The sequence below is a fragment of the Archocentrus centrarchus genome, chromosome 9 (genome assembly GCF_007364275.1).
Source record: "Archocentrus centrarchus isolate MPI-CPG fArcCen1 chromosome 9, fArcCen1, whole genome shotgun sequence".
NCBI lineage: Eukaryota > Metazoa > Chordata > Actinopteri > Cichliformes > Cichlidae > Archocentrus > Archocentrus centrarchus.
The window spans coordinates 15,258,638-15,270,778 of record NC_044354.1 but is presented as its reverse complement, the minus strand read 5'-3'; the positions used below and the strand labels follow the sequence as shown (position 1 = coordinate 15,270,778).

Here is a 12,141-nt window from a genome sequence, read left to right as displayed (position 1 = left end):
ACTTGGACACTTTACCTCCTCTGCCATCACTTTATCCATATAGTCAGATACATTTTATTTATTACTCTCACCCATATAATGCATACCGTGTATGCTGTGTACCTTACTGGCTACAAATGTATATAATATTTTGATATCTGTATATAGTTTTGACGTGTGTGTATATGTGTGTATATGTAAATGTGGGTATTGACACTGATATATATATATATTTATGTATATAGAATAGAATAGAATGCCTTTATTGTCATTATACAGGATGTACAATGAGATTGGAGCAATGATATAGTGCTTATGTATATGTGTATAGATTTTTGCTATTTTATTTTATTCTATTCTATTTTAGTTTTTAGTTTAGTTACTTGTTCTTACTCATCCTTTTCATTTTTTCTCTGTATTGGCTGCTGTAATGCACAAATTTCCCCGTCGTAGTATCATTAAAGTTTTTATCTTATCTTATCTTATCTTATCTTATCTTATCTTATCTTATCTTATCTTATCTTATCTTATCTTATCTTATATATGTGGATGCATTTTAAGTATGATTAATACATGTATTGCTAATAAACTCTCAGTAGTTCAGTAACATGTTTGAAATCTCAGTAAAGAGGCTGGAAACGCTCAGTGCCAGACTGGATCAGCTGGAGGGACGCAGTGGGCGGGACGCTCTGTTGTGATTGGTTGTTGAGGGGTCCGGGGCACAGCAGCATTAATCCAATCCAACACGAGCTTTTCTCAAGCCAGAAGTGACGTATCTTCCTTCCCCAGAACTTCCGCCTTGCACATGTGTTTACAAGAAATGTGGCACCTCTAGTTCGAGAAAAATTGTAAACAGCAGTTGGTCAGTGAAACCGTCTGTACGTCGGCTGAAATATGGGCAAGTTAAATGTCGTGATATTAAGATACTTCTCTCGAGATGACTTCCGAGTCCTCACAGCGGTAAGTACCGAGCTAGTATTTTGATCAGCCCCAGCTGGTTAGCCTGTGCTAAGCCAGCGATTGTCAGAGTAGACTCAGTGTGGGCTGCCGCTGCAAACCAGCATAAAACAGTTTTCCCAGTAGCTCATTAACGACCTGTTACACACCCACATTCGTTGAGTAATTTGCCAAAACAGCTTATTCTGCTATTGACTCTTTTTTTGGTGTCGTTTATTGGATTGGATAATTCAAGTCTGAAGAAACAAGACATATTGGCAATTTAACAGTTTATTCATTTAACAAACAGGGGCATCAGTAGCGTGTGGAAAAATTATACACAGCCATAACAGCCTGACACCTGCTCCTCATGCTGGTTACCAGCTTAGTCACACACTTTTGTGGGATGGGTCCCGCTCTTCAAACAGCATTTGTCGCAAGTCAGACAATGTGGATGTGTTGGTCAGTCTGGCACAAACAGCACGCCCAAGCTGCCTTTAATGATGACAAGCCAGAAGCTCAAATCAGGAGGCAATAGTAAAATAAGCCGTTTGGCACTGGCAGAGAAGATTTGAAGAGCTGAGTAAAGGGGCGTAACCCACAAATAAGTTTTCCTCACAAATGTGGCACCATTTAAGGGGAAATAAGCCAGGAGCCAGAAGAAGAAAAATTTAACATGGGAAGTTTGAAAGAAAGGAATCTCTTCATTGCTATAAACAGAAGGAATGATCAAAAGCTATTTGTCCTTAAACATGAGCTTATCTGTATTGTAATATCGTTTTATCTTTCAGTTCATTGGCAGTTGTAACTGTTATAGTTATAAGCTATAAGCTATATTGTACATTGCATACTAATGTTCATTTTCTGTTTCTTCTGGTGAATTTTTCCTCACACAGGTTGAGATGGGGATGAAAAACCATGAGATCGTTCCAGTAAGTCTTCTGTCTTCCATAGCAAGCCTCAAGCATGGCGGCTGCAACAAGATCCTCAGAGAGCTTGTGAAACACAAACTTGTGGTCTATGAGCGCACCAAGAGTAAGAAAACTCACAGAAACATTAGCTTTGTCTCACAAGTAATGATGTAGCTGGTACATGCTTTCTAATATGATGGTCTATCTTGATCTCAGCTGTGCAGGGCTATAGGTTGAACTACACAGGATATGACTACTTGGCTTTAAAGACTTTGTGTGCCAGAGAAGTAATCCTTTCTGTTGGCAACCAAATGGGTGTTGGCAAAGAGTCAGGTAAGTGTTTTTTTTTTTATTTTTACTTAGGACCATAATGTGTTCTCTTTCAGGGTTTCAGGCTTTCATTGAAAGCCTGAACAGAAACAAATATTTATATATATATACATGTGCACTGTGAGATTGCTCAGTCTGCATATGTATATTTAAATATTTCTTTCTGTTCACCTTGCATGTAGATATATATATTGTGGCGAGTCCAAGCGGAGAGCAGTATGCTCTCAAGCTGCACAGGTTGGGCCGTACATCTTTCAGGAATCTGAAGAACAAGAGAGATTACCACAAGCATCGAAAGAACATGTCCTGGCTCTATCTCTCCCGCCTCTCTGCTATGAAGGAGTTTGCCTACATGAAGGTAAAGAACCAAATCAATGAAAGTGTGTTGTCAGTTTTTCTAGACAACTTAGGAGTGTGGTAGAAAACCATTTCTTTTGGAGGATTTTTATTTGAGTTGTCTCCTCTTTCGTCTCAGGTGCTGTATGATCGAGGCTTTCCAGTTCCCAAACCTATGGACTACAACAGACATGCTGTAGTGATGGAGCTCATCAATGGATATCCACTGTATGTTAACAAGCCATGCATTAATTTTTTGCTTTATTTATTGAAATAGAAATAATACACTCTTCCTAATGCCTTTTTTTCATTACATAATTTCTGTGCAATGTTACACTCTCTCAGGTGTCAGGTGCATGAACTGCAGGATCCGTCGGCCCTGTATAGTGAGTTCATGGACCTCATAGTCAAGTTGGCCAATCATGGCCTCATTCATGGAGATTTTAATGAATTCAACCTCATGTTGGATGACCAGGACCACATAACAATGATTGACTTTCCTCAGATGGTGTCTACATCACACCCCAATGCTGAATGGTTGGTCTCTCTGCCTTGAATTTGAAAATGAGTTCAATAGTGGCAGCATTGTTCACTTCTGACTCCTGTTTGTAGGTATTTTGACCGAGACGTCAAATGCATTCGTGACTTCTTTGCAAAGCGATTCAATTACGAAAGTGAGCTCTTTCCAACCTTTAAAGATATCAGGTAACTGCTTATTCTTTATTTTAGTCAAAACAATAAAATATATATATAAATACAGAGAATTGAATTACAATTTAAATGATGAATGCAAATGTCAGACTCTGAAGTGAAAAGCAGTTCTGACATGATCCCCTCTTTCCTCCTGAAGGCGGTCGTGTTCTCTAGATGTTGAAGTTTCAGCCAGTGGCTTTACCAAAGATATGGAGAGAGATGGTGCATTGCTACACCCAGCTGGACCTGAGGATGATGATGACGAGGAGGAGGATGAGGAGGAGGAGAAGGATGCCAAAGAGGCGACAGATGAGGAAAGAGAAGAGTCTGTGGACATGGAGGAATATAAACATGCAATGCTGGAACTGGAAGGATTAAAAGTTAGTGAAACACCTGCAGAGACACAAGATCAGGACGCAGAAAAGAGTGAGAACAGGGCCGAGGATAAAGAGACTGAGGCTGCATCTCCAGCTGTAGGTGATGAAGAAACAGAGAAGCAGTTAGATGAAGAGTTGGAGGAAGCAGAGGATGAGTGCCCAGAGCTGGCAGACCTTTCTGCCTCCAACAAGGAGTTCAAACCTTTCAGGTAAACACAGTGGATGGTTAACACAATAAAATCTCCAAAATGATTTTTTTTTTTCTGATGATTTTTTTTGTCATTATTAGATAAATGGTACTGCAGGAGAATGTAGTAAATATCAGACAGGCCAGGGATTAAATTGGGGATCCCCTGCTAAGCTCACCCATGTGGTAAATGCTTTTATGCGATCATATGTGTTTTTTAATGTTTAAATAATAAGTCTGCAGCTGGCTGACAAAGCCAGCAAACATTTTAAATCTCAGCCCCCAGTCACACCAGCCTAAAGACCAGTTGGTGACCATCCAGCAACCACTGATCAGAAAAAAGTGTTTTACCTGACCGGTTAACAAGCAGTTATGGAGGTTCTTCCAGTCGCTTTGAAATACTAAAACCCCACTGATTCAGGCCGAGAGACTCATCCTGAGACTGATTCCCTGGCAACCATCAGTTGCTAGTGAAAAGCGTGTGTTCTGCAGCTGGTTGGCAAGCAGTTGCTAGAGGTTGCTGGCAGTCAAATTTGCTGCAAACACTTGCAAACTACTTGCTGAGTGGTAGTGAAACTGTGAAAAGTGCAACACTAACCTGAACAGAGGACATTGGCCTTTTGAAACGTGTTGGTTGTAGCAGTAATGTGCAGCTTAAACCTTGAAGGCATATGTTTTCCTTTTCTGATTTGTGTCACACTTTTTCAAGTTTCAGTACAGCTCAGAGAGTAAACAATGAGTGTTTGAGGACAGGTCGGTATCTTCTGTACAGATTACAGGCAACCGCAGCAACCTGCTGGCAAGCAAAGCAGACAAAGGAGGTTTTTGGTGAAGCCCTCCCTAGTGACAGCCAGCAATCACTTGGCAACCTGTTGGGGAATACACAGTTTTCCCTAGTGACAGAGGTTACCGGGGCACTGACCAGCCTCTAGGCTTGTGTGACTGAGGCCTTAACAAGACTCCCTGCCAACTTTAGAAGTTGTTAGTGAGGAGTGCCAAGGGGTGGAATGGGCGACCCATATGCCATAATGCTAATGCAGAGGCCTGGGTTCGAATCTGCCCCAAAGCCATTCACTGCATGTCTTCCCCTCTGGTCTTTCTCCCAGCTTTTCTGTCTTCTCTTCACTGTCCTATCAAAAAAATTAAAAGTTAGGGCGCGTGGGTGGCTTAGTGTTGAAGCCGGCGACCACATATATATCCAGTGTAGCGGTGCGGGCAGCGCGGGTTCAAGTCCCAGCCCGTCACCAATTTGCCTGCGTGTCTTCCCCTGTATCTTTCCCCCATTTCCTGTCTCTCTCCACTGCCAATAAAAGCCGCTGTGGCCAAAAATGCTTAAAAAAAAATAAAAATAAAAGTTAAATAGCCCCAAAAATATATTTAAAATAAATTATTAGTCAATTATGGAGACAATGAACAAGAATATAATTGTTGTCAAATTAAGCTGCGTGTATGCACATTACACTTTGTTGTGACATATTTCCATATTGATTGGTTGAATTAATGCATGAATAATATTTTCCCCCCCTTCAGAGATGCAGACAGTCTTCTACAAATTGCAGAACACAGGAGGAGAAGGACAGACAGTGAGGCCTCGATGGGCAGCATAGGGAGCTGCTCTACCATACCACCAGTAAGTCTCTCAGATTTCTGCACAATTTTGTTATATAGGGTTGATGGGGACACTTTGCTAGTATACGCAGTAACTGCAAAATACAAACATAGTGACTGATTTGATCACTTTAGTATTTGGATGTTTCACCCAGCAATGTAGCAGGCACAGTATTCAGATTTTAGCAAAAGCTTAAAAGGTCCTTTAGGTGTCACTAAAGAGCTTTTAAATGGTGTTTCGCTTTGTAAGAATGTGATTTGAAACAGAAACATGTCTGCATAGTGTTGTGTCTGACTTTAAAAGACAGGAGGTAAATACACTCGTCTGTAATGACCTGTTGTTGTTGTGTGTCCTGCAGGAGGTAATCCGTCAGAAGGTGCGGAGGCAACTCACCAAACAGCAGAAGGCCGCACAGAGGAGACGTTTACAGAAGGGCGAGGCCAACTTGGTGACCAAATCCAGGAGGGAAAACCAAAATAACATTAAGTCTAGCATGGAGAGCTCTGAATTCTGGGGATAAAAAGAACAACAGTGATGGAATTCATGCCAATGTGCTTTTTTTTTTTTTTTTTTTTTTGTCTGAAGAGTTGTAAACACAATAAATACTGTGTATTTATGCAAAAACTTGCCTTTTCTATATCATCATAGAGAAATCAAAGTGGAATAACAAAGCAGAGATGACACTAAAGTGAAAAACTGTTTCTCTTGTTTTGGCTCCTTTATTCATAAAATCTCCTGCTTAATCGTGGACAAACCATTTTTCTTTTGAATCTCAGTAAAATGTTGCTTTACATATATAAATACGGACTAGTTAATATAGCAAACTGATATGATTAAACTATGAAAGTGTTTTTCCCTGTCTTATTAAAGAAAATAAACACTTGTTTTCTCTCAAAGCTCTTTACATAGTACTTCCTTTTTTGTCTTGATACCTACATGATCATTACAACAGACTGAACATTGTTGATTAGCTTCCTATTATCAGAGTCAAAGGTTCAAGCTCAGGCTGCTTAAAAAGTGACTAATGTGGGTGTAGATTTAAAAATTAAATAGTGCACTTTCATGGGGAGCACACACCAACACATTACTCATGAAAAGGTGATTGAAATAGATGGGCCATATATTGTAGAGAGTGAGGCAGAAGGAAATCAACAAACTGCTTTTTTCTTCAAATTCAGTTAATTTATGCGTAGGAGGCCTTCAGAGCATCTGAATTCAGACATTAACAATGGCCTTTCATAGTGAACAGAGTGAGTGAAGCTCAGTGGGCCCAAATTGGCGTGTGAAGTCAAAAATATCCCACCCCCCGCATATCTAAAGCACGATGTGTTGGTAAAATTTTTCCTTGGTATGGAAATATAAAAGAAGCATCAACTGGACTTCTTCACATAATTTCCTTTTATTCACAATAACAAAGTGTGGTTTCAACTTGGCAACTGAGCAGAACTCAAACTCTCCCGACTGTTCAAGGATTAGCCAGCTGCATGGTCCCAGGGGAGGGGCTCAGCATTCCAGCTCTGCACCTCTGTGTGTGCGTGTACAAGAGGAGCGAGGGGCCCTCTGAGCTAATTGGCAGAGAGGGTGACAAAGGTGGTCTGCTTCAAAAGAGAAGCCCTGGCGAGATGGTCACACAGGCAAGGAGGAGGGGAGAGGGATTTGGGGAGGCGGAGAAACGGGAGTGGAGGTTCCTTCAGATGTTGTGATGACTACTCATTCCAAGGGTCATACGTGCTGTTTTGGTGGATCAGTTTAATAAGAGAATGGACTGAATGTGTTTGAGGCAGCAGGAACTAAATGCTGAGTGAGGATGACTGAAGTGAAAGTGGAAGAGAGCATCATGTCATACTTATCACAGACTGAGACTGGCACCGGCCCCAAAGACTGTGAGTACCCAAGAAACTTTGTGACAAACTTATGTTATTTTCAACAGCAAAGAGGTGCATCTTTGTAAGATATCAGAGCAATTTGCTACAATTGTTACTACTTATAATAGTGTTTAGCACTAGCCAGGCAGTAATACATTTCATTAAAGCAAAGTCAGGCCACTGTTTCATTGTTTTACTTAGTAACATTTCCTCTAAAGTGCAAATAAATGTTGGTCACGTTCTCATTGTTGCCATAAATGGCACCAAAGTGACTTGATTGCCACAAAGGGAAGAACTCAAGAAACATTTAAACCTATTTCTGGTTCAGAGTGTTTGAAAATGCTGATATTGGTAAGTGGTGAGGTATTTCCCTTCAGTTCCTCAGTCTGCTTAAATATACACTGTCTGAGTATGCAAATAAACACAGATGTATGATTTCTATTTTTAAGTTATCATTTGCACTCAGTCTGGCAGTTTAACTGGCAGTCTGAGTTTAACTCAACTTGTGTGATAACAGGAGCGTTATCAGAATGATTTCATGGGAATGCCAGACAGATGAATTATATCTCCTTGATATGAATGCAAGAATTTTCAACCTAACAGGGGCCTTTCATGAACATTTTCAGTCTTCACTATGACATGCATGTGTGTGCAGTGAATGTGGTGGCCATTCTTCACAACTTCTGGGAGCAGAGGCAGCTGAATGGTTCTTCCAGTGACTCAGATGGTTTGGGTGGAAAAGCAGGCGGCCAAACAGAGAGCCTGCTGCTGTACGAATCTGCACCTTGCCCTGGTCCCCCGTACATCTGCTATGTCACGCTTCCTGGAGGAAGCTGCTTTGGTAACTATAAGGTGTGTTTGTCATCACCAGTGCTGTCTAACAACACTTTGCACTTTCATCTAATGTGCTTAGACTGCCATAATGGTCAAGAATGAACAGCTGTTCCTGGAAATACCACTAACATGTAGTGATGTACATCCTAATAATAGAATTGCAGAAACTACTAGTAATAACAAGTATAAACCGATTAAATATGATTTACGTTACATTAATACTTTTTAGTAATATTCCAAAATAGCTTTGCAGCAGCACAAGTTTCCTTACAAACTGTTATTCTTTTGCCTTTCTTTTTCCAAGTTTAATCGAGTCAAATTTCACACTCAGGGATGCTCAGAAGCTGTCTTGATGGCTATTCAGGTGGAATAAAAACACCGTCACACTAACTTTAAAGGTCATCTTACAATGGTGTTGTTCAGTTTAAACCTCATGATGCTTCTCAATGGGCTCATTGTGATCCAGACAGCAGCCCCCAGCTCAGAGGAGGCATGTGATTGGCTATCTCTAAATGCCTAATCTCAATAGTGATTTGAGTTCAGATCCCATGATTAGTTGCAGTCAAGTGTAAAATTATCAAAAAAAATACAACTGCGGGTGCCCATTTACTGACAGGACCTGTGGATTCAACCTTAGGCCCACACAGTCCTTCTGACATTTGTTGTTGTTGGTCGTCTGCTCATCCTCAGGTGTGTGAGACTCAAGCAGAAGCTCGGAGGGACGCGGCTCGCGTGGCTCTGATGAACTCACTTGTGAACGAGTTGCCATGTCGACGCATCGACCCTGAGTTCATCACTCACAGTTTGCGTCAGGCAGCCCGAGACAGTGCTGTAAGTGTAAGCTAGTGCAAACATTATTACAGCTTCTATGTCTCCATATTAACATGCACTGTAATCTGTTTAAAGGTTTCTATAGAAGATGCATGTGATTCGAGTACCAGTATAGGAACCTACAGTTTGCTGCTTCACTCCTACATTGGAAGGACTATGCTGGAGTTCCAGGTAAAGAATAAAGAGATATTTTTTTCATTTTGTTTTGCATAAATACAGCTTCATAAATATTTAGATCAAAAGCATCCAAGTGTTACAAAGTGTAATTTTGCTCTATAAATAGTGCATTTATAATAACACCCACAAGTAAGTATGAACAGTTTACTTAATTAATAATTTATAAGGCAGACATCTGTTGGTGGCAGTTCTGCTCTTCATTAGAATCATTACCCCTCTTGTCTGTTCTTACATATTTATGCCCATTCCATCTCTCAGACCCTGGCAGGGACTTGTGTTATTAAACACCTAATATTTCTACCTTTGTATAAATAAGCATACCTCTACAGAAAGGGGGTTATTAGTAGAAGGAAATGGGGTCATTATCATTCCTGCTAAAACACAACTCATAGAGATGGCTAGCCTCCAAGTAATACACGCACTATTCACATGCACGTATGCTGAAATGTTGTCACACTTGTAAAAAGGTTTGCACACAGCATCGAGTATAGGCTTTGCAGCTGTCACTAGGTAGTATAATTTATACTTGCAGTCAATGCGGCAGAATTGTAAATAAAGCAGCAGGTACAACATGGACATCAACCTGAAACAACTTGGGTGTATAATTTTCCATCTGTGTCTAATTAGGTCAGTTAATGTATAGGCTCTCTGTTCCCAACACATGGCAGCTGTTCACCCATTTGGTGTTTCATAAATCAGGATGAAACTTACCTGGTGTTTGAGGATTTGTGGTATATTGCCAAACCAACCACTCACAGTTTAAGTATGGATGGAAGAAATATTAATATTTTATCTAAGTCAGACTTACACACACTAATCTGGTTTGTTTGGGTTTGGTATTTAAATCCTTACTCACAGAGTTGCATTAGACTTTCCTTTCTGACTGTGCTTCTTTATCATCCTCATCTTCCTGTAGGAGATGATGACAATTTTCCAGTTGTTGCACTGGAATGGGACACTGAAAGCTCTGAGGGAAAGGCAGTGCTCTCGACAAGTATGGGTCTTGCTTGATTAAGCATCAGCATTTTCTGCGTCTATGAAGTGATGATGACTTATTTCCTTTCCTCCATCTCAGAGCGTGATTAGCTATTACTCTCAGCGAGGCCTTGATGAGTACGTGCGCAGCAGTATGGCTCTGGATTGGCTGGGACGGGAGCAGAGATCACCAGGTCTCATCGGAGCGGAGCTGCAGGTGGCACAGAGGGAACTGGTGTTGGCCCGGCGTCGAGGTGTAGAGCTACGCTTCTACAGGGAAAAGACAGAGATCCTCAGCTTGGCTCTGAGCCAAGCATACATTCACCCCACACCTGAGATCTTCAGCCATTCGCAGAGTCACAAATACAAGCAAGAGCACCTTCCTTTAGACATGTTTTACAGTGAGGACACAGAAGCCCAGATAACCCCACCCTTGAGCCATTTGTCAGCTGTCCATAATAACGCACAGCAAACAGTCTGTCAAACCTCTGGACAAAATATGCTCTCTGATAGCCCTTCACCATGTTCACAGCAAGCGTTTGTGCCTTTAGATAACTTTGAATAGACTGAATCATAGCGTAGAAGATGGATGAGCCATATTGTCATTTAACTCAGTCTGTTACACAGAAAGCAACTAATAAATATTATGTTCTCTGTCAATATGCTTGAGAGTTTAAAAAAAAAAAAGTTTTAGGAGTTACAAATGTTGGTTATCATAATGTCCAACCATAATTAACAGTCCAACATCCAGTTTAGTTTGTGACTATAAAGCTAAAACTCACTGTAATGTATAAGCATCTTTAACGAGAATAAATGTAGCATTCAAATTATTTAGATTAAAGTGTAGTGAACTTAATTAGACTGTTAATGTGAACTTCAGTTTATTCTAATTTTTTTATAAAGAACACTCTCTGTTACTATCCTACATTTTATTTATGTGCATTCTTGATGCACATTCTTGTGGTAATGTGGCATGTACAGTCACAAAAAAGAAAGTTTTCACAGGACTCTATACAGTCCTATAAAAACTAAGTACATCCCATGATTCAGTAGCTTGTAGACCCACCTTTAGTAGCTATAATTTGAAGTAATTGTTTTCCTCGTGACTTTTTCGGTCTTTTTTACAACGTTGCTTCAGTCCATTGAGGTTTGCGGGCATTTGTTTATGCACAGCTCTCTGAAGGTCCCACCAGAGTATTTCAATCAGGTTGAGGTCTGGACTTTGACTGGGCCATTGCAGCACCTTGATTCTTTTTGTTTTCAGCCATCCTGTTGAAGATTTGCTGCTTGGGCTCATTGTCCTGTTGTATGACCCAATTTCAGCCAAGCTTTAGCTGTCAGACAGATGGCCTCACATCTGACTCTAGCATACTTTGGTATACAGAGGAGTTCATGGTCAACTCAGTGACTGGATGTTGCCTAGGTCCTGTGGCTGCAAAACAAGCCCAAATCATCATGTCTCTTGACTTGGTATGAGGTGTTTGTGCTGATGTCTTGTGCTTGGTTTTTACCAAATGTGGCACTATGCATTATGGACAAACATCTCCACTTTAGTCTCATCAGTCCAGAAATCTTGTGATTTGTTCTGATGCAACTTTGCAAATGTAAGCCATGCTGCCATGTTCTTTTTAGAGAGAGGAGGCTTTCTTCTGGCAACCCATCCAAACAAGTCATACCTGTTCGGTCTTTTTCTAATTGTACTGTCTTGAACTTTAAAATTTAACATGCTAACTGAGGTCTGAGATGTAGCTCTTGGGTTTTTTGCAGTGTCTCTGAGCATTGCATAGTCTGACCTTGGGATGAATTTGCTGGGATATCCACATCTTTGAAGACTGGCAGCTGTCTCTTTTTTTTTTACACTTATGAATAATCTTTCTAGAATGTATCAAGCAGATGTGAGTGACATGCACTGCAGCCAGTCAGTTAGAATGCAGCTAATATAAGAAGCAAAGATGCTTCTGATTCTTTTACATTGGTAAAGGACACAAAGCAAATACATAGTTAAAGGGAAAACGTTGAGTCTATCATTTTAAGATACATTTCAAAATAAAAAAATTTTCTCTTCTTCATAACCTGTCTTTTTTTTTCTTTTTTTTTATAT

General features: G+C 40.4%; 2 protein-coding genes across 2 annotated transcripts; both read left to right on the top strand.

Moving 5' to 3' along the window:
* The first annotated feature begins 772 nt into the window (after positions 1-772).
* riok2 (RIO kinase 2 (yeast)) lies at positions 773-6,211 on the top strand. Its single transcript, XM_030737780.1, has 10 exons — positions 773-939; positions 1,812-1,950; positions 2,043-2,159; positions 2,339-2,514; positions 2,632-2,720; positions 2,838-3,029; positions 3,105-3,197; positions 3,343-3,771; positions 5,280-5,379; positions 5,717-6,211. Exons 1-10 carry the CDS (start codon positions 874-876, stop codon positions 5,876-5,878), a joined length of 1,563 nt encoding a protein of 520 aa, XP_030593640.1. The 5' UTR covers positions 773-873; the 3' UTR covers positions 5,879-6,211.
* An 833-nt stretch (positions 6,212-7,044) lies between these two features.
* LOC115786085 (protein limb expression 1) lies at positions 7,045-12,034 on the top strand. Its single transcript, XM_030738116.1, has 6 exons — positions 7,045-7,241; positions 7,879-8,075; positions 8,748-8,888; positions 8,964-9,059; positions 9,982-10,059; positions 10,141-12,034. The coding sequence occupies exons 1-6, from the start codon at positions 7,166-7,168 to the stop codon at positions 10,603-10,605; spliced, it is 1,053 nt and encodes a 350-aa protein (XP_030593976.1). The 5' UTR covers positions 7,045-7,165; the 3' UTR covers positions 10,606-12,034.
* The last annotated feature ends 107 nt before the right edge of the window (positions 12,035-12,141 follow it).

Coding starts and splice junctions, on each gene's coding strand:
- riok2 (XM_030737780.1), top strand. CDS start 874: ATGGGCAAGTTAAATGTCGTGATATTAAGATACTTCTCTCGAGATGAC. Junction 2,160..2,338: donor GGGTGTTGGCAAAGAGTCAG/GTAAGTGTTTTT, acceptor CCTTGCATGTAG/ATATATATATTGTGGCGAGT. Junction 2,721..2,837: donor CTCATCAATGGATATCCACT/GTATGTTAACAA, acceptor ACACTCTCTCAG/GTGTCAGGTGCATGAACTGC.
- LOC115786085 (XM_030738116.1), top strand. CDS start 7,166: ATGACTGAAGTGAAAGTGGAAGAGAGCATCATGTCATACTTATCACAG. Junction 7,242..7,878: donor TGGCACCGGCCCCAAAGACT/GTGAGTACCCAA, acceptor ATGTGTGTGCAG/TGAATGTGGTGGCCATTCTT. Junction 10,060..10,140: donor AAAGGCAGTGCTCTCGACAA/GTATGGGTCTTG, acceptor CCTCCATCTCAG/AGCGTGATTAGCTATTACTC.